A 22,454-nucleotide genomic window follows, 5' to 3' on the forward strand; every position below is an offset into this window, starting at 1 on the left:
AAAAGAAAATGATGACTTGAACAAAGACTATCAAATAAAGCTCCAATGTTCACATGTAATACTGCTGGTCGAAGATAACGATTATACGTTGGTTGGTGCAAGACAACTGATACAAGAAAAAGGAAATGTTGCAATTGTAACAGATTATGACATGAATCTGAGTATGATGTGGGATTTCTTTTGAAGACATACAAGAAACGTCTTAGAACCACATCAATTTTCAGCAAAAAAAAAATAACAACCAAAAGATAATCATTCTAGACACATAAAAATCAAAATCAGGCTTATTAGATTACACACTTTTTTCTCTTTATCCAAGATAATTTCCATTGCCTAAGACAGCTGTTCTGGGGCGAAAATCGGTGAAGTGAATCGATCAGTTTTAACTCGCGATTTCTCATGGAGCGAATATCTCTTAAAAGTCACAATGATAACATATTTCAGGAGACATTTCCCTCTGCTTTGACACCTTTTTTCATATCATTTTCCTGATCCAAATCTCTCGTTCTATGTACTTTAAGATCCTAAATGGGACCCAGAGAATTAATTATCGACCTGTACCCCTTACCATTGCTGTCTGCAAAATAATGGAAGTACAACGCTTATTAGGGAATCACTATTGGTCCATCACAAAATGAATTGTTTGCCAAGGAAACCAAAACCCAAAGAGCAATGTGAATTGTTAAAGCAGCAACATTATTATAACACATCAGTGAAAATTTGAAGAAAATCGGGCAATCGATGCAAAAGCTGTTTTATATATTCATGTGAGTGCACTACTGTATCGGTAAGCACTGGTAAATAACTTTTAGCAGGAACCTGTCCAGATCAAGATGTACAACTCCATTGACAATTCTGAGCAGATATGACATACAACTGCTACAGTGATAAAGAATCAAAATACACACAAACAAATATACAAACAAAAGACCACAAAACATTGATATGGTCGTCTTTATCCAGGGTGGACTCTTTAGTGTAGCAGAGGAGAAGTTTATAAAACGGGGGTAAACTAACGGTTCAAATCTTTGAAAATACTTCTGTTGATATCCTGATTTTTATTTTTCTTGCTCGTCATGTTTACATCTAACAATGAATGATAAAAGTTTTCCATAACATTAAATGACAAAATTACAAGTTAAAAATGTTGCTAACATGATTACAGCATAATGGTACTGGATTAAAGACGGCTCTGGTGACGTGTGTTGTTATGGCGCCGCGGCGTCATAACAGCACACGTCGCCAGAGCCGTGGCAACATTCACAGTCACACCAAAGTAGGGCCCACTACTATATAAGCCCCCATGAAATTACGCATCCAGAACTGTACTTCCACGATATACAATGCTTAAATATAATGTAGTTTTGTTTGCATATCGAGGAGCTTTAAGATGAAACTATTATCAGTATTTCATGCGTGAGCTCATAGGCGAGGTCACAAAAGTTCGGGCAGCTGTAGCAAGCGCTAGCTTTTATACTCTTTGGCTGTATCATGTATTACGAGTGTCGTCATGAATGGTTTTATAAATAGCTGCTGGGGGGTGAGATTCGCCTCCCTCCATGATTATATATTGCTCCGCGAATTCACATGATGATGGCATCGCTGTCTGTCAGCTTAATAGTTCCCTCCACACATTGGCGAACGCTGTGTTGCTGTACGAAGTCGATTGGTGGACACATCTTTCTCCAAACACTTTGATCTTTTCCCATTAAGTTACAGCATTAATGCCGCTGGTATTTTCCATTTTGCAGATTATAAGCCAGAGGTAAGCGATGACAATCCTTTTAGATCTATCACTTTTTAATTCACACATGAACCTTTCTTTCGTGATCAAATAACGTGAGCGTTCAGCGACTATAGGTGCAATGCATCGTCATTTCATGGCGTATGTATAGGTCTGCTACATACTGATACATTACTACAATGTATTTTGTTCTGACCCGTGCTTTTTTGTTATTCGTTGTTGAGTGAGTGCGCTATCCAGCCGAATTTATCATGATTGTGTAATTACATCATAATTATAGCGGTAATTCACGTTTGGTTTTTACTTTGACGGAAATATCACCTAAACCTTCCGGCATCAGATCGAACGGGGAGGGGGGATGGGGTGGGGTGACCTTAACTCCCTCCCCCTTGTAGTGATCTGCTGATGTGGTCCCCAGTTATAAGATAGGTCCTAAATGCGACTCAGAGAATTATCGACCTGACGTACGCCTTACCATTGTTGTCTGCAAAATAATGGATATGCAACCCTTGTTAGGGTATCAATAATCTCGAGATCAATTATCTTAAAGCCTAGGGATCGTGAAGTTTTGGTTGAGATCTAATTTCAGGTTCCTATGGAATCTAACATTTTTGTGTGAGGTGATGAGAAACCTCTCATAAAATTCGAAAGAACATGTAATTCCAAGAAAAAATCAAGGTTTTTTTTTTTAATGAAGATTGGTTTTGAAATGGCTGAGATATCCAAAAAGAGCGATCCTAATAAAAGGTGGGAAACACCTTTTATGGAAATCCCTTTGTTTCACTTTGTGTTTGGATGTTTCAGCCATTCCAAAACCTATTTTCATCGAATTAACTTTGATTTCTTCTTAGAATGGTATGCTCTGTACTATTTTAAAAGTGGTTTCTTGGTATCTTGCAAAAAGTTAAAAGTCCAATACTAATTTCTACCAATACTATATACCATCTCTTAAACTCTTACCCCTCATTAGCAAAGATTCAGGATAGAGAGATATTGTGCTACTCAATTGCTGGAAGTTACAAGTGACTGCATGGAGTGCTGCCCTTAAAGTGAAAAAAAAGACTGTATTTATTTTGATTGTAGAAAAGCCTTTGACAGTGTTCCAGCTTAGGATCATTCATGGATATGAAATTAGAGGGAAAATATGAATGTGAATTGAAAGCATTTCACCGTCATCGCGGCTAATAATAGCAGATGGAGCCGTCTAGCGTGAAAGTAAAGTAACTATTGGAATTCCTCAGGGAAGTGCTATCGACCCAATTCTCTTTGTCATCTTCAATGATATACTATCCTATACCTAATATCCTATACAAAATATAAAATGTGTGTGTTTGTGGAGGCCGGGAGAGGCTGGAGGATGTAGCCCTCATTGAGCCACCACTCTCATCCTCGGTTCCACGGCCCATGGATTAGAAATCAGCTTGCCATTGATTTACAATAAAATAGTAAAATGCACAGGGCACTGGGGACGTTATAACGTTTCTTATTTCTCTTATACTCAGGTGGCATCGTAATTGGCAGAACCCAATATTCGAGGAAAAAAAGAGGAAAAAGCAGAGCTGTAGTGTTGCGACGAGATCGAGAGTCCGTTTCAGACGTCGAGAAGATCCCTTTAAGATGGCGTTCCTCGGAAAGCTCGCTGAAATTCATCAAAGGATGACGAACGAAGAGTTTGAGGTGTGATCTGGGAACAATCGATTAATTCATTCGATTGATTCATAGGGATCCAAATTCGAGCCTAAATTGTACATTTTCATCTTCTTCTCGAAAACAACGATGGATTTTTACCAAACTTGGAAAGAAACTTTCCCATGGGAATAGGATCTTAATGTGTTTGAATGGATACCATGCTCCCCTGGAGACCCCAGGGGCCTCTAACCTCCTTAATTGACGAACATTCAATGATATCGTCTAGAATCAGAAGTGATAGATCTTTAAGTTCGTTTGTTTTTTAAACTGCATAGTTTTTTTTTCTTTTTTTTTTTAAATGACGCCCGCGAACAGTTGACAACGCTTTCGAACCTCTGCGCCGGTTTGGTGATTTTTTGTACACTAAAATTCGAATGCTGAACTTTACCATTTCTTTTCGACATTTGCGTCCTTCGCAAATTATTCGCGTGCCCGTAAAAACAACCCGTGGGAATCACACTATCCTGAAGTTGAGCAAAGATGGGCATACGATAAAGGAAATGATCAAATTTGGGTCTGATAGTACATGCATAAACATCGGGTTATTCATGAAGGGATATTTCTCAGGTTGCCAACAAAATATCGTACCTGCTTCGGTATTTGATCGGCTTTTAACCAAGTTTGGTGCTAACTTCCGTGAAATTAGAAATTGCGTATGCATATTACCATCTTGTGTCAATTTCGGGACAGTGTGACGACAGCCTATCTTCGTCATGCGACATTTTTTTCAGGTTGAACACGACGGCAGAAAATTTAGAATGAAGGTGAGAAATCGCGTTCACAGTCTTAAGGAACTCCAGGTTTATGACGTCACCGCTACCGACCTCCTCACGGGCGTGTCCAAGCAGGTGAAGCACTTCGCGCGCAAAGACGACGGCGTGCAGGCCGCCATCCGAGCCGTCTGGAAGACCCTCGAGGATCACGGTCTCGTCGGAGGTGCCGGGGGCGTGGCCCAAGGCAGTGCGGGAATTCCTCTGCCGCCATCTTCTTCATCCGCCATGACCACAAACGACAATCGAACCGAACAGTCAACATCAGGTATACACATTCCAGTCATTTGAAATGATTGAAAGTGGAGATTGACCCCTGGAAGAAAACTTTTAAGAGAGCAAAACGAGCAGCATAAAGTCCCTTGATAGAATAGGGAAGTTGTGTAATTTTAGTTTCACGTATTTTTTTTTCCATCGAAATTGATAATTATGGTTCATAACTGCACACGTAGATAGTAAAAACAAAACAATGGACTGAAGATGTTCTTGTTTGTTTGTTTGTTTGTTTTACGTCGGGATCGATCTTAAAAGCGGGACAATGTATCGCGCCCTTGGCTTGTTAATTACTTTAACCAGTAACTATAACTAGTATTTGTATGAGTATTTGTATGAGTATGAATATTTTCAGATGCTGTAACCAATAAAACGTTTGAATTAATCGATGGTTACTGAGTCGACTGTCCTCCTGTGTCATCTGAAGCATTGCTGAAAGAAAGAAACGACATGTTTTCACCTAGAATATAAAAGCCCACATCATTATATCAAAAGCACTTGGGAATTCAATTAAGAGTTCAGTCTCCGACAGAGTCGACGGAGTTAATGTCAGCAGAGCAACTGTTGAAGGATCAAAATTATGCCGGTGGAGCATCTGTCCTGGCACCGAGAAAAACAGTCATATCATCATGAAGAGTTTTAATGCAAGACCAGATAATCATCGCTTTCATCTTTTTAAGGAAAGGTCATCATCAAGTAGAGACAAATGATTTTTTTCAATGATACGTATGAAATTTTTCAAATACAGTATATATACTGTATTTGAAAATAAATATTCTTATACATATCATGGATAACTGTCTTTGCATCTACACTCTGCTTATCATTGCTTGTTTAACAAAATCCATCAAGACAAATTGCTCCAGGCGCTGCTGAAAAGGGGTATCATCTCAGAAGATGACATCAAGCCCAACCCTTCTCCGTCACGCCCTCCTCCGCCTTCATCCAATCAGCATCCACCAGGTAACCAGGGTAACTGAGCTACCAACCTGTTTTCTGACCAAATGCTTCCACTAACAACTGTCTTTAACACTTTGTTTAACCAACCAACTCGTTATTGTAGCAATACTGTAATGTTACACCAACGAGGGAGATCTCACCTCCCTGCACCAACAATAACCGATAACGGTTTGTGTGGACTGGAACGATGTGTACTCAGGTTGTAAATATACGCATGATAAATCGCATAAGTAATATTTCTCCTAGCGCTTGCCTGAACACTTATCTAATTCACTGTCCTGATAACGCAGTGTGTATCGAGTCACATGAAATAGTACGTCATTTTACTGATGAAGAAGATAATTTTTTTTTCTACTACGAATATTGCTCTAATAGGAAAATAGAAGAGTTTCTAGGTTGCAGTATGTACGACTGGACCTTTATTTCAAAGCCAGTGGCATAATATATTAATGGCAAGAAGCAGGTTTCATTGCTGACGGTTATTAAACCTTCTTCGTACAAATTGTTACGGCCAAACTGTACCACAACCTCGTCAGCTCGTGGTAGCGATGAACGCACATCATTGCCCTGTTCTAGCAAAATCGTGCAACCGTGCAAATCCAACTGACGGTTTCGTATGGACTATCATAACTATTGAGTCAATATGGCGGACTACATGTAATGGCATCGCTTCGGTCTCATGGAAGAAAGAATTACAAATACTTTGTTTGTTTGTTTGTTTGTTTTTTGTTTGTATTATTGTTCCATGTTCCACGTTTCAACAAATAAACCATAAACATTTTTAAAAAAAAATGCATGGGTGAATGATTGTCAAACACAGCAATTAAGACAATGGAACATGTGAAATATGAGGAATCTACATAGAAACATAACTTGTAGGGTGTAGATTCCCAGATGCTGGTATGAGATAAACTCTCACTTGAAATTTACAACTTGGAAGGAATGACAATTTATGAAGTAAGGGAAAACAGACGTCGAAGAATATAAAAAAGAAAACGAACAGAACAGAATGTCCTATCACAAAACTTCGAAAGAATGGCGTGATTTGGTAAATCAGGAAGTGAGAGGAACGTTTTAAATGTGTATTATGTACATCATTCTTATCTGATTTTTGTAGTTAGGACTTGATTTGAAAAAATAAACACGAAGTTTACAATAGATAATATGATACTTATTTCGTGGGTATTTTCAACTGACACACAAACAGAGCCGGAAGAAATTAATGTAAAGGCATAGGCAACTTTTGTGTGCATGAATTCTAACATGAGGTACTGCGCCTGACAACCACTAAGATCGCTCTACTGGGCTTGCATGCTCAACATAGAAACTAATTCACAAGCGTATGGGATTCTCCGTATCGAAGTTTGCCCAGAAGAAACATGTATACATTAAATAAGCACTTCACTTAAGTCATCCGGGAAACGTGTAGGAAAAATTTCGATTGACCTTCATGTATTTGGTGAATAGATTTATCTATTATATGATTTTTTTTACCCAATCCAAACGACAACGGCAGCCGGCCAACAACCCGATGTCGAGCCCGATGTCGATGGCTACTACACAGATACGTTACTACCAGCGGCGACCCCTCGTCCTTCAGACCTGGACCCAAAAAATGTAATCTTTAGTGAAAACTTAATACAACAAATCAGAATAACACATAAGACCATAATTCCATATCTTTTGTAGTTCATTTCCTCTAATTCTTTTTTTAACAATTGAAAATAGCAACAACACGTTGTTTCTTAGCAAGAAACTATGATAATGTCCACCTCAAGTTGTGATGAAAATCGACAGTGGAAACAAATCGAACCACTTAAATCAAACTAATCCAAGCCTTCGCTTTTTTCAAAGCAAATATTATATCAAAGTATTACGTCAAGGGAACTAATGTTTTGAATTAAGATTGGTGATTTAGGGTTTTGAACAGTGTTTTTCGCAGAATGTAAAAAAGGGACTCTTCTCATTTAAAAAGAAAAGTGTAAAGTACTATAAGCCTCAATCTTATACATGGAAAGAGAACTATCTCGCTCATCTGATACACATGTATGTTTACGTATCTATCTATCTATCTATCTATCTATTATATATATATATATATATATATATATATTGTCGAGCACTCCTGTGTCTCTGGATATCGCTTGATCCCACGGTTTTAGACATACAACACGTGGACATCGTCGGACAAGGGCGTGGCCTACATCCTAAACAACAACAAATTCCCTAACTTTCCCGAGGACGAAGGAGGGTTGAGACGAGGGTCGGAGATCGACGTCTGCAACGTTGAACATGTCTTCAACCAGCTCGGCTACAAGCCGGTGGTAAACCACAATCTGAAGAAAGACGTGAGTTGCACAGAGGGTTTCCTCTCTTTTCTCGCCATAAATCGGGTATAACTTTTCAAACGAAACATTTCTGTCATGAATTGACGGACTATTCTGGTCACCTGGTCTACACGATGATTCCATAAACTGTTACGTCGAGCACTTATGCATTACGTAGATTTGAAAACGAATGAAGTTCGTAATACCCCCATTCGAGCCACAGAGATTTTTTTTTTCGCATCGGTCACTCATCGGAAGCAATATTTGCAGCTTCCGGCCACCCAACGAAGTGTGTCGGATCGCAGTCTGATGAATCCGAATTGGTTGGTCGACTATCAGGTCGGTGTCAGACATCTCGCACGTGATCCTCATCGGACGATCTTGCCTCACTGGATCACCTCCCGACATGTCTGACACTGTCCTGATAGTCAACCAACACAGGTCGGATTCATCGGACTGCGATCCGATACACTTCGGTGGGTGGCCGGAAGCGATATACTCTGCTTCCGATGAGTGCATGAAGAGAGAAAATCTCTGTAGAATAGAGGTATAACCAACTGAGAAAAGGAAAGGTCATTCGTACCCATGTGTACATAACTTCGACCTGGCAAATCCTGAAGCGCAACTGAGTCAACACAGATTTAAAGGGGCATACCAGGCGATTTTCATGCTTTCACATCCTGTAGTAATAAATCAACAGCTCCATGTATAGCTTTGTGGAATTCATGGTGGTCCTTGATCAGAGAAATCAGTACTCTGAAATCCCAAAACAAATTACACTCAACAAAGATGATGACATATGAGCTATACATATTTCAGAAATATAGCAATGTAATCCATTACAATATCACGAGCTTAACAAGTTCACCTGTGTAGAATTTATGCGTGCCTTCTTTTATTCAGCTTCCTTGAGCCCCAACTCATGCATTCCTGTTGTGAGGCTGCCATGTCATCATCCTTGTTCAATGTAATTTGTAATAAATTTTAAAAACACTCCTATTCCTCGATCATCCAAATCACTACAAAGTCTGAAAGTCTGCACCCATCGTGTAACCAATTTATACTTGTTCATCATTATGTAAAAGTCTGAAAATCATCCGGAGGCCTCCTTTAAGATTCTTTTTTTTTAAATAATTTTTTCTTTTCTCGTGTACGTTTCTTGCAGAAACACTTTTGACCTGTTGTCTTCTTGTTTTTTCAGGAAATCAAGGAATCGATTAAAGAAATTGTCAAGAAAATCAACAAAGATGGCGCAGAAAAACACAGTTCCGCTTGTTTCTTCCTGATGAGCCACGGTAACGAACGAGGCGTGAGCGGCACAGATGCAACCAAGACCGACAAGTGTATCGTGTCCATCGACGAGATCAAGGATATGTTGAGTGGACGAAACTGTAAGGCCCTGCTGGGCAAGCCGAAACTGATCTTCATCCAAGCATGCAGAGGAAGTAAGTAAAATCGCCACTTTTTTGATGAAGAAAATTGCCAGCAACTGGGCCAAATTAAAGCCATCGTAAATATTGCTAATATTCCACGTTTGTGACAGCTTGACATGAGAGCGCTTTAATACAGCAGACGCCCCCCCCCCAAAAAAAAAGACAGACAGACAGAAATTGTAAGAAAACAAACAAACAAACAAACAAACAAACAAACAAACAAACAAACAAACAAACTGTCATGTAACTACCGACCAATGTACTAAAGATTCATTCCAGATCAAAAGGACCCGGGTTCGATTCCCGAATCTTACTGATCAATATTGTGTGTAATCGTAACCATCCCCACTTTTGTAAGAGGTAAAAGCTGTGTCCCTTATATAGGACATTAAAGGGGCAGTACAATACTGGTGGAGATGGGGATTCATGTTTTTTACATTCCTAAGTGAGATAATGAGAAACCTCTTGTGAAATATGAAAAAGCATTTAATTTTAAGAAGGATTCAACGTTTATTTGATGAAAATTGGTTTTCAAATGGCTGAGATATCCAAAAAAGTAATAATAATAAAAGACTACAGGCCACAACTTTATTAGGAGCTCTTTGTTTCACCTTGTTTTTGGATATCTCGGCCACTTCAAAACCGATTTTCATCAAATAAACTTTTGATACCCCTTAGAATTACATGCTCTTTGACATCTCATAGAGTGGTTTCTGAATATCTCGCAAAACGTTAAAAGCTAAATCCTCACCTCGACCAGAACTGTACACACCCTTTAAATGAAGGTACCGTGTGTGGGAGAGTCACAACTCATGCACGTAAGGGCGGACTCACACTGTGCGATTTTTACTGCGATTTACCCTTTGCGATGTCGCACGACGAGAAATCGCACAGTGTGAGGATGTCTGCGATACGACAACCGGCGATTTGGGGCTATCGCAGGGATCGCAGCCCCATCGCAGAACTTTGAACATGTTCAAAATTCTGCGACAATCGCTTGCGACGATGATCGAATACTTTCAGTGAAGCAAGGTGGTAGAAGACGTACTAATCAAGATTTGGCTGGATATGCTTCCTTCATTCCACATTTGTTCACCGATCTGCCTCAACATGATGACGAAGATAAAATTAGGAGGGAGTTCTACAACGACTTAGAATGTAATCGTGAGTAATTCTACCATGAATATGGGCTTGTCGCGTCCATCGCAGTTGTTTGGTCCATACGTAGTCCCATGTATAGAGTTTGATCGAGGGCAGATTAAACAGTCTGTGGGTTGGTTAAAATTTTGTGTGCGTACCGCCGGACCGGTACTGTATGCATAGCCTTGGACCTTGGACTAACTTGTTAAGTCAAGAGTGTTTGATCTAACGTTAATGTTTAACTTATACTAGACATAGGCCCTACTGAGTATACTATAAACTAGACCCATATCTAGCCATGCCTAAATACGTGTGTGGGCCTAGAAGTGGTTCTACTTTCTAGGCCTATTGACGCTAGATCCCTACAATTGTACATGATACGTGTTCCAGTCGAATCTTAATAAATCGACATAAATTTACAGGATATAAATTTACTACTACTACTACTACTACTACTAACGTTTGTACTAACTAGGCCCCTGGTCTGGACAGGCCCTAAATCTAAGTCTAGACCATATTGGCTTAGTATTGCACTGCCACTGGATCGACTGACGTGGACGTGAACACCAACACGTAAACAGCTAAGTAACGTTAGGGCCTAACGTTAGTAATTATACGTGATTTCTGTCTAACTTTGAAAAAGAGTAACCTAACCAACAGTTAGAGAGATCCGGATATTTTTTTACACGTTGATAGGAGAGTATATTGATATTGAAAGTCTAGCCCATTAACATTAAGATGTAACTGATAAGATCTCTAGAAATCTACATTCTTAAGTCTTAGGCCCGATAGATTAACTAGTCTGTCTAGACCTAACTACACCCAGCCGCTGTCGCGAACGCTGTGCGCCACAGCGGTCTGGTCAGGCTAGTCTAGACCTAACTGTGACCAGCCCCAACACACAGTAAACTGTGTACACGGAGCGTCCTGGGGTTAGTCTAGACCCTAAGCACTAGATCTAATAAAGCACTAGGCAGTAGCAGTCATAGCATGCACTAACGTTGGCACTACTCGCAGTCAGCAGGCTTCTTCTTCTTAGTTTTAGACCCGTTCTACAACATTAAATGATAGTAATGTTTCTACTCCCTTTTAGCTTACGGTGATTTACCGCAAGGGTACTAACGTTAGATGGGTCTACTTTTTTTTTCCAAAAATGTGCTCGTGGATTTCAAAATCATACGGTAGGCCTACTCTGGTTAAGCTAGTGATGACTACAGAAATACAGTGTAGATTATTGCTTAGGCCGAGGCACCTACTGGATCTAGATTGTCAGTAGCTGTGCTAGCCTTTCCTGCCCTGGGCTTCGACCTTGGGGAGACCCGTAGGCTTACATTTTGTATTAAACGATTAGAGGAATTAGAACTCTAGGCGTTAGACCTACACTGTATATTTGAGATCCATTGCTATATAGTACAAGCAGTATGAATCCAGATCCTAGACAAAAAATAAACAATATGTACGCAGGAGTTTAATGACATTTTAAAAAAAAAAAAAAAAAATCTTTGACGGCTCTCGGATCCTCCAAAACATTTTTTTGGAGAGTAGACATAGGGTCTAGTCTCATGGAAATTGCCTAACTAGGGCAGGAGTGGAAATAGCACTCTAGATTTTTAAGAATAAGGCCTAAATGGAGCTGAGGTAACTTTGATTGATCAATTGTTCTTGGAGATTTGTACGGAAATTGTAGTCTAGAATTGTAGAAACACACACCCACACAATTGCAATGCAGTGAAGTGACCCTCTCTACATGTAGGTAACTAGGTGATTAACATTTTATCCATGTTTGTCACTGCGAGTTTTTATGTGATGATCAATCATGCACTCCAAACTGAAAGTTGTTACTGTATGAGGCTGTAGCATGTTCATGCCCAGGTCTGCAGACTAGTGCTACAAAGCATTTGATTATCTGGTAGCGCGTCATTTGTTAATCTGTGTCGATAATAAACACAGCCTTACAGGGCTGCCAACTCTCACTCATTGAGAGTGAGACTCACTCATTTTGGTCCTTTCTCACTCTAAAACTTTATTTAATTTGCATTGGCCTATGGGAGTCTCACTCTCAACTAGTTTCAAATGTTGGCAGCCCTGGCCTTGTCGTTGCTGCCTCAGCAAGTCACAAACGTGCTGTGCACAGCACTTGGTAAGGCTATAGTATACAGTATACACGGTATACGTGTCATACTCTCTGTTAACTTTAATTGCCCTTTGATTTCATTACAAAGTATATCAAAATGAACTCTTAGTCTGAAATCATCAAAGACCCTGCCCCAATCTGTAGGTGTACAAATTGTACTTGCAGTTTGATTGCAGAATATAAAACATCATTCAAGGGCAATCATGAATTATCCAAAATTGCAGACTGTAGGAAACAAATGCTGTATGCGTCACATGTGTTACTCATGTATATTGACATACTTGTACTAAATACACTATATGTAATGCATAGTGTAATTTGGTTTAGCTTTCAGGCCCTAAGACCTTAGAGCATCTAGTTAATGACTGAAATAATTATGATTATGATATATGAATTCATGAAGCACTTATGTACAGGCCTCTGTGATGTTATTCTGAATTACATGCAAGTGCTTCTGCTATTTCCAATGATCAACAATGGTGAATAGTTGAATAAATTTGTGTATCACTATATGTTTTTGTTAACTCTATTCATTCCCCAATGTTGTCCTTTTTACCCAAATGGTAAATTTAGAGTCTACTGTAATTATCATAAATGCCTAAAAATATTTGTCCCCCCTTTGTGTCACCCTAAACAGGTCTGAATAAAAATGAAATCTCTAAGGAATTCATACACAAGCTGGTCACAATGTTGAAAAGGAAGAGCAGAAAAGGAGCAGCTGGCAACCGGTTGTCCTGCGGAAGTAAATGAATCCCTCTCTTACCTGCAATTTCTGAGGACAAACATGCCAAGAGGATCACTTACCAATTTTGGAGACTGAGGTACAGTAGGCCCTATATGTGTTAGAAGATAAAATAAACACTTTTTCATACTTTCCAAAATTTTTATGTGACTGCATGTGTGAATACATCAGTTTCTTTTTCTTTTTATGGTGGCTTGACAATTAAAAAAAACCACTAAGTTGAGAGAAAGAAAGAAATTATTTCAAAAAGTGTAATTTAATTGTCTTTTACAGTATTTTGAAGAAAATAAAAATTTCATTCATGCTAGCCTAAAAGTAATGAATAGTTTATTCATAGAACTTCTAATACAGTTCATTGTTAGCAATTTCTAGAAATTAATGAAAACATCATCTCTCTGAAAGAATGAATAAATTGTAAGACATATGAGAAATGCATCTCTCTTCATCATTCTAATTCAATACAATAATAATATTATATGTATTCATGTTTGTGTGTTTTTTTCTTTTTCTTTTTCTTTTTCTCCTATTTACTAGGAATTACAAGATGATAAAGACTCTACCAGCAAGGCGTCAAAGGCTGAAATGCTACACATAAGACGATGGATAAGGAGCAGGAGAAGGAGGTGCAGGACCTGTCAAAGCAAAACCTAGAAGATAAGGAGGAGTCAAGAAGCAAAGGGAACCAAAATTTTATCAGCAGTAGGTACCCTGCTGATGCACTAATGGAAAATGTTTGCTTTACCTCTCAAATAGAGAGAGAAAGAAAAACAAAAACATGTTTGTTGTTTTTGTTTTTCTCTCTACAGACAAGTGCAACATATTGATGTATTTGTGGTGTACCTGAAAATCCCAATTTTGATTTACATACTTCAAAGAACATTGTTGAGTTGGCTTTATTCACAGAATTATCATCCAGGGATACTTCTTTTTGTCAGGGGGTTCAGATCTAAGATTACTGTCGAAATTTGCTGATTTCAAGTTATCACATCAACAAGGATTATTCAGGTGTAAGTTCTCTAAGTATAAAATAAGAACATGCCACATTGTTCTTTTACTTTCTCAAGAAAAATAAAATTCCACAGTCAATTCCATGGTCGAGGAACTTCATAAAAACTCAACTCGATAACTCAACTGTGGTTGTCAGTTGCTAATGTATGTAGTTCAAGTGCTGTAAACACTGTGAGCAAATGGGCGGAAAGTTGGAGGCATCCTAAACTACAAACATTTGCTTCACAGGGAACCTTATGCATTTTTGTAACAATTAATATTTCCCCTGTTTTCTCCCTTTTGCTCTCTTTTTTTGTGTTTGTTTAGCCCTTGTCGTGCAGTTCACCTCAACACTTACACCTGTAACTGCAAGATCGATGTGGGATGACATTGCTGTCTCTCTGGGACTTACTGGAAACAAAATGTGACTTTTCAAAGCAGGAAAATGGCAGCTACTACAGCAGGCAGTCCTGAAGGTGGAACTTGAAGAAACTGACATATTGACTTACTATATTCTTTCATTTATGTTGGACCATCAGTGCAAGTTTCCATAAATTTTACATGCATTTGATGTTAACTTACAATGGTTTTATTTCAACTACAAACACACCTACTCTCGAAAAAGTCAAATTTACATGCAATCACTGTGAGTCATTTTTTTTTCTGAAATACCAACAAACAGCTGAAGAATTACAATGTGCAAGGTTTTGTCATGATTTTAAGGCGATTATGCACTATTACTCCTGCAATGCACTTTCAGTTTCTCTTTAAACTTTATCCTGCAACTTTAAATCAAGTACAACAAATGTACCATGTTTTGTTTGTATCACTGAAAAACTGGAGATGGGAAAAACTCCTCAAGATTTTGTTTGATTTGTGAGGGCCATTACAATGTTCAGAGACAATAGCAACACTCTTTCCACTACTGTTTAGAATTGTATGTTTTGTGCAACTTTACATTAAACTCAACATGTGTGACAAACATTGTTTTAATGGCTTGAAAACTGGGGAAGAAAGCTGTTCTCAAAGCCGTTACATAATTCTGAGGGCAATTGGTGCTGTTACCACGGCAACACACTTTGCAGTGAGCTGGACATGTAAGCAAAACTTCTTTTGAATCGATGGAAAACTTCAGAAGTTCAAGAGATGTTTTACCTTGAAGTTGTTGTACATGACTTGTACTGTTGCAAAAGTGGTAGTGACATGACATCATATTTCTTCGTCACTCACAAGACCACGCAGAGTAAAAACACCTTAGGCCTATGTGGAAGTGAGAGCTTATTGTAAGTTTTCTAATATTAGTTTAACTTGACCATTGAACAACTTAGTTTTGTAAACTTATTAATCACCCTAATAACGCCAGTCTACATCAACAAGGCTTTAATCATTGCACAATGATGGAATTGCACAGTGTGTTTTCATTGCCCTTGTCTAAGCGTATTAAAATGTGAGTCTGACAATGATACATGTATTGCCAGAAATGTTTGAACTAGAAAAATGGAGAATGGCACATGTATCATTGCAATAAGTTGTACTATAGCTGTCAACAAGAAATCATGTTACTGTGCAATTCTGAATTTAGAGTAATGTGAATGCAGCAGACAGCGCTGAGTTGGCTATTTTTTCCTGGGCAGTCATATATATGCGCCGTATAAGTGCTGCATGGTATTTTAATCATATATATTTTAACTACTGATCTCCCCCCCCCCCTGCACAAAATTATGTTTGTTTGTTTGCTTGTTTTTTATAATACCTCTATCTGTATCGATGGATAACATTTATTACTGGACTCAACATCTGAGAGTTTGAGTCAGCAAATTGTTATAGTTGTTTTTGCTACATTGTGGGCTACAATTTGCCACTTACCCTTATCATTCAAAGCACTTCAATGGCCATTCATTTGTATCTTCCTGATTTAATATTAGTAACACAATTGTATATTTCTTGCTTATAAGTTAATTCTGGAAAGTAAAATGTGTAACCAGAAATACATGTACTCTAGCCTTTAACCTTTTATCTTTTTTTTTTTTGTTCCACACATTTTAACCAGCACATATTCTTCTTGTAAAGAATGTCTAAGGTAGGCACCAACATAATCTGGGATGGACAGAAAATGGACAGTGTTGAAGATGAGATCTCCTGTAATTATATTACATTATTAAGGTATACAATTGACAAGGTTTACACACAGTTGGAATTTCAATTCAAATGGCTGCTTTGCCACAGTATTTTGCAGTGTATGCAGTGTCTGATTAATCTGGATTAGGACCAGTAGCACATTTAGTGCATCTCCAAGCACCCCTTCGGATGCTGGTATGATCAGTTCATTTTGGCATTTTCCAAAATACACTGTATGTTTACAGTAAGTGTTTATGTACCTTTGTACACAAACTCTAACTGTAAACATTGCTTGTAGAGTATGTTAGATTGCAGCAATTTGCTCTCTGAGGTTTGTTTGTTTGTTTGTTTTTGCAACATTATTTGGGAAATTGTAGTGGCATAGGTAGTTGTCGCGTGCAAATTGTAATGGTAACTCGTTGAGCTGAACTTCTTGTAGATGTTCAAGATGACTGAATTCATTCATTGTTTATGTGGAAAAGAAATGGAAGTTGATGTTTTTGGTCACTTTGTGTGATACTACACTGTATTAAGAACTATGACATCCATACTAGAGTATGTACATGTATATGTGAATTGTACAGCACAATTATGATATTGCTTTTCCTACTAGTTTTGCATTTTTTTTCCTTTTTTGACAGTACAATTGTATTGAACTAATTGAAGCATACAGCTGTAGTCATGCTATATAAAGACAAACCAACAACTTGTACCGCTTTGTACCATCTTCTCTTTTTCTTTTTTGATGATGGAAATAAATAAACTATTGAATTGACTTTAATATTTGATCAATTAATCTATATTGTATATCTAATTTAATGACTTGAATATATCATTATCTTTATTCTTGTCACGTTTTTATTTGTGAATCAATATATATTGTAAATAAGTGTGATTCCCTTACATCTGGATGGTAATATTGCATACACAAAACAAGAGTGAATTTTTCAAGGGCCAACCAGAAAAATATGTCAGCACAATATTTTATGTGCTTGAGAAACCACAATGTTAGAATTCCACTATCGAAGCCAAAGAAAAGCATTCAGAGAATACAGACCTCCGCCAAGCAGTACATTTTCACCCTTACTGTGATTTCTACCCATTGTTATAATTACATAAATATGCATAATATGCTGTAAATGACTATTTCCAATGATCAAGAATCCTACAACCACCCCACCCCCCCCCCCCAAAAAAAAAGGGGGGGGGGGGACTTTGATCCAGGCAGTGATCCAAATTGATACCAAAATATGGCATTTCATTTTTCTGTCATTACTTAGAATATACAGTGTTATTTGATTCATTTCTAGTAATTTCTGTAGTTACTTTAGAGTCAAACCAAAAGAAAAAAAAGCAAGCTTGAACATACATGTACTTTGCAAACCAACGTCGCCAAAAAAAAAAAAACAATAATAATAATGAAATACAAACATTCACGAGTGACTTCATTCATGGTTACCGTTCTTTATGATGAACAGGTGCCATAATGTACGATGTACGCATGCGCACGGTGTAAATCGTAGGCCACAAATCGCACAGTGTGCGGTATACATCGCAGCACCTGCGACAGAGTGCAACAGGCTGCGATATCGCACATTGTCGCAGCGCAGCGTATCGCAGCAAAAATCGCACAGTGTGAGTCCGCCCTAAAAGATCCCGCTTCATTCATTCATCGCAAAGAGCAGAGTGCGTAAGTCGATGAAGTAGCCTCGCCTCACATCCAACTGGACCCCCATGGAAGAGCAGCTATAATAGTGCAGCTAAATATGGGATATCCAGCCATCTTCTCAGATGGAAAAACGAAATAAATAAACCGTCCGAAACAGTATCAACGTAGTAGTAGGGGTATAAGTTGTACGTGTGGTAGTTATAACAGTGATAGAATTTATAATGATGATTTGATTTGATTTGATTTATTTATTCACCGTAAGTTCAGCATAAAAAAGAGTACAGTGAAAGTATGACAAGCAATATACAACATATGATCAACAGTAGAATAATACATAGAATGCATCAAATATGGAAAAGAGGAAGAAAACAAGAGAGAAAAATAAGCAACGAATATGTACGGTAGGATAGCCCATTCAGCTCAGTCTACGAAGACATGGCTGTTCTTCCATGGGGTCCTAGTATAAAATTGATATTGACATCAGGAAAAAAACCCATTTAAACTGTAAAAAAAAATATGTATATCACTGACAAGAGAAAAAAGAACATTGTATGTCGACTAAGCTACAAAGAAAGTAAACATACTATAAAAGGATTACAAAAAAAAAATCTGGAACAAATGATATCAATTTACTAGAAAATGAAGCAGGACTACAAACAACTTTTAAGCTTGGAGGGAGATTGTTGTATTGCACAGCACCCCTATAATAAAAAGTTCTTTTACAGTATGATATGATAATAATATCATAATATCCTTGTCAATATCGACAGCTCAATTCACCCTCAACGCAGACGAGCTTGACGCACTGACGTCGAATGCGAAGACGAGGCGTGAAGAGTCAGACTTCGATGTCGACAATGTGCTGAGGTCCCAACCAGCTCCCCCGATGATACTGGACCTCGATACGCCTAGAGTGATGAACGACTTCGAAGTTGACGGCCGCGGTGAGGAACTGCCCAACAACACCGATATATTCGTGGCCAATGCAACATCGAATGGTAAGGAATGAAGATATATGTAGCCTACAGATGTAATAATTCTCCATAAACTTAATATGACACGTGCAGTAATTTTGCCACTTGAAATGGACTTTTACGATGCAAATGCATTTTAACGTGTATTGATTCATAATACCCCGATCATGACGAATGTGGCCGAAAGAATATTATTTCAACTGTGTGCCAAATTATTTGCTACTATCTTTATTGAGATTACTTGAATACGCCACACAAAAAAAGCTTCCAAACCGAGATTCTGCCAGTAATATCATTTGTCAGTCAGTGGTAAAGAACTAATGTAATTGATAAGAATTAGTTTACCATATTTTGACAGATATTGTCGCTGACAGAATCTTGGTTAAGAAGGTGTTTTGCCTTATTTTTTTTTCTCTCTCATTGTGGCCGTATCAAAGTAATAATTATGACGAAAAAAAGGAGCAGAGAAATTATTATAAAATACATGGCATACAAGATAATTATTATGAATCAGCACCAAGTAATCATACATCTGCATTACATAAAGTTTCTGTAAGATACAGAATTCAAACTATCGCTATTAGGGGTGGGGGCTATATTGTGTAGTGAATAAGGCATTAGACTCTACAATGGGAGGTGCCGAGTTTGAATCCCGCCCGTTGCAAACGATCGTGAAGAAGACATAAATTTCCCACAGTATTCTTGTAGACCCAGGATGCGAAACTATGCTTGGTGCATGATAATACATTCAGGGCCTTCTGGGAGGACAGTGCTACTAGAAATGGGATAACCTTTGTCAAAACGATCATAATATCGCAGTTATCGTACATGTGTTTTTGCAATAAGGTCATTGAAAGAATACAATGAAAATGAAAACACTTGTTTCTTGGATACGATCGACAGTATATTGTCCTCATGACCGCCGGCATCTCACGTTGTCATGGTTGTTAAGGCGCAGGAGACTATGAATTCAGTTCCCGCAGGATTTCGTCACAATGTAAACTCAGTCTTGAAAATTTATTCAAGATTGCTTCCTATTTCATTCCTTTTCGCATTCTTTTATATCAGAAGCAAGTTGATATCATGCTTCAATATCTTATCACTCGACTCTGTTCCATAATCAGAATATGACAATATATGAATAGCTTTTGATTTTTTTACTCATATTTTGTATTTTTTCTTCTTCTTTTCTTTTGTCTTTCCTTCAAACATCGGACCGACTTAAGGTTATTATTCCATTCGGGTCCGGTCTCAGGGGACGTGGTTCGTCCAGGCTCTCGCCGAGGTTTTCCTTGCCAACGCGCACGTGGACGATCTCCACGAGCTAATGAGAAAGGTGGGTCTCAATTGATCCTAAAAAGTCTGAGTTTATATAGATATACATCAATTGAATGACGATCTTATCAAACCTAGGATAGCCTCTCCAGTGCTATCGCTGTTCTTACAGAAGACTCTGCCATAATAACTATATCCCACCACTGCCAAGTATGTATTTTTACACACGGATCGATAGGGACATAATCGGAGAAAAAATAGAAGTGCCATAGTAGGACATAAGCACGTTGCAGGGCTCGAAATCGGAACTGCCGTTTGAAGAGTCCTATCCCTCATACCACATTCCCCTCCCCCCTCCCCCGCCGCCAGCGTCTTGTACCCGTCTCATCCTGTGAAGTGTGGCATTAATCTAACCAACAACATTTAGGAATATGGCACACTGTGTAGTGGGAATGATACTTGTTTAATAGGGAGGGAACATACGAAATGTTGCATCAACAGAGTCAAGTGTTGTCGAGGGAGGTCTGTTATTGACAAACATTAAATAATGTTATGTCTGGCAAAAAAAACTGCTGAAAACTGCTTATCCAATAAAGGCGAGCCAATGGAGTAAAATGGAGTCAAAAGGGGCCTGAGCTTATGATCTGTCCACTCTCCTCTGTCCACTCTCCTCTGCCCTTTGTCTGTCCACCCTCCTGCTCTAATCCCCCCTCTCTTCACCTGTTGAGCTCCTTGCCCATGAACTCCCACCCTCTCCTTTGTTTTCTTTGTTCGGTGTACCCAGCCTGTACCTGTCTGTTCTTGTGTGAAGTCCTTATATGTGATTGCTTTCCCTAATGTTATGTCTATACAATCAAGAATACCGGTAGTCATCCAGAAAGATTCTGTTGTGCTTAAATTTAATGGCATTAATGTTTAGTAGTTATTGCAGTTGGGTATCACAATGCAGGGGCGGATCCAGGAATTCCGTAAAGAGGGGGCGTGTTTACAAAATTAAAGGGGGGGGGGGGGGGGGCGCACGCACCCCTCCCCCCATTTTTTTTCTTTTTATTTCTTTTGCTTCAACAAAAAATAAAGGGGGGGGGGCGTGCGCCGGTTGCGGTCCTCCCTGGATCCGCCCCTGCAATGTGGTGCATTTGCATGATCAAGCTTTTTTTTTCTTTAATTCTCAACCTTCTCTTTCTTCTTCTTCCTATACCTCTTGTACTACGATTATTACGATTCCCACTAACTCCATTGATACTAATTACTATTACTTTGATAACATATTTTCTTCTTCTTCCCCTTATTCCTCCTTCCTTTCCCTTCCTCCTTCTATCTCTCCACCCATCTCCCCATCCATCACGTTCACTTTCTCCTCTTCATCATCTTCCGTCTCAAAATGTCTACCTTCCTTTTTTTCAAATCTGTGTTCCGCATCCGCAAAAGGTCACGTGCCTTGTGACGGAGCACTACAAGATTTGGCATACCCCTTTAGAGGCCGGAGCTCGCCGGTTCCAGGTCCGCATGACACCGGCGTACGAGAGTCAGGGGATGCGCAAGCGCTTCTACTTTTTCCCGAAGTACCCTCCGCAGTGAGCCGGGAATATCTGGGAGACGGGACGATACTCATCAATCAGAATCTTGCAGCAAATAAAATACCAAGTGAAAAAAGGGGATCTAAAGTCCAATATTCGTATTGCGTCATCAAAACTGACAATAGGCATGATAGGAAAATGAATTATGGAAATTACCTTTTCTGAAATGTATCGGCCGAAACATACTCATGTAACAAGGCATGAATTTGATTCGTGAAGAGTCAAAGCATAGGGAGTTGAGATTTCACATTTCATTAGGATTTCTGCGGGTTTTGTATTATGTTCGTAAATAATAATAGAGAGCTTAAGAACGTATTTATATTCAACTCCATATTGAACTCCAAGCATGCCAAGGCTGAAGTGTAACATGATGAAACATGTTCAATCCAACGTGAGATGTACTGACTGGAGTCCTATTTCATACATTTAAAAAAAAAGAAATTTGGATGGTACGCAAATATAATTCATGTACGTGTGTATATGTGTATGTATGTATGTATGTATGTATATATGTGTGTGTATTTATGTGTATACTCCCTGCCGTGGGAGAAAAGGACCATGAACCTGGTTTACTTTATGTCAACATATCTTTGATTTGTTCTATTTACCGATAAAAACACGGTTAAGGCATTTTTTCTTCAT

The 22,454-nt window shown here is 38.6% G+C and overlaps 1 protein-coding gene across 1 annotated transcript; it reads left to right on the forward strand.

Moving 5' to 3' along the window:
- Window positions 1-4,191: 4,191 nt before the first annotated feature.
- On the forward strand, window positions 4,192-21,813 carry LOC139735573 (cell death protein 3-like). Its single transcript, XM_071646330.1, has 8 exons — window positions 4,192-4,471; window positions 5,329-5,439; window positions 6,953-7,053; window positions 7,599-7,784; window positions 8,965-9,208; window positions 18,757-18,984; window positions 20,187-20,296; window positions 21,664-21,813. The coding sequence occupies exons 1-8, from the start codon at window positions 4,192-4,194 to the stop codon at window positions 21,811-21,813; spliced, it is 1,410 nt and encodes a 469-aa protein (XP_071502431.1).
- The last annotated feature ends 641 nt before the right edge of the window (window positions 21,814-22,454 follow it).

Source organism: Diadema antillarum, unplaced genomic scaffold (assembly GCF_040938485.1).
Source record: "Diadema antillarum isolate AM-2024a unplaced genomic scaffold, OU_Dant_1.0 seq00000586_RagTag, whole genome shotgun sequence".
Lineage (NCBI taxonomy): Eukaryota > Metazoa > Echinodermata > Echinoidea > Diadematoida > Diadematidae > Diadema > Diadema antillarum.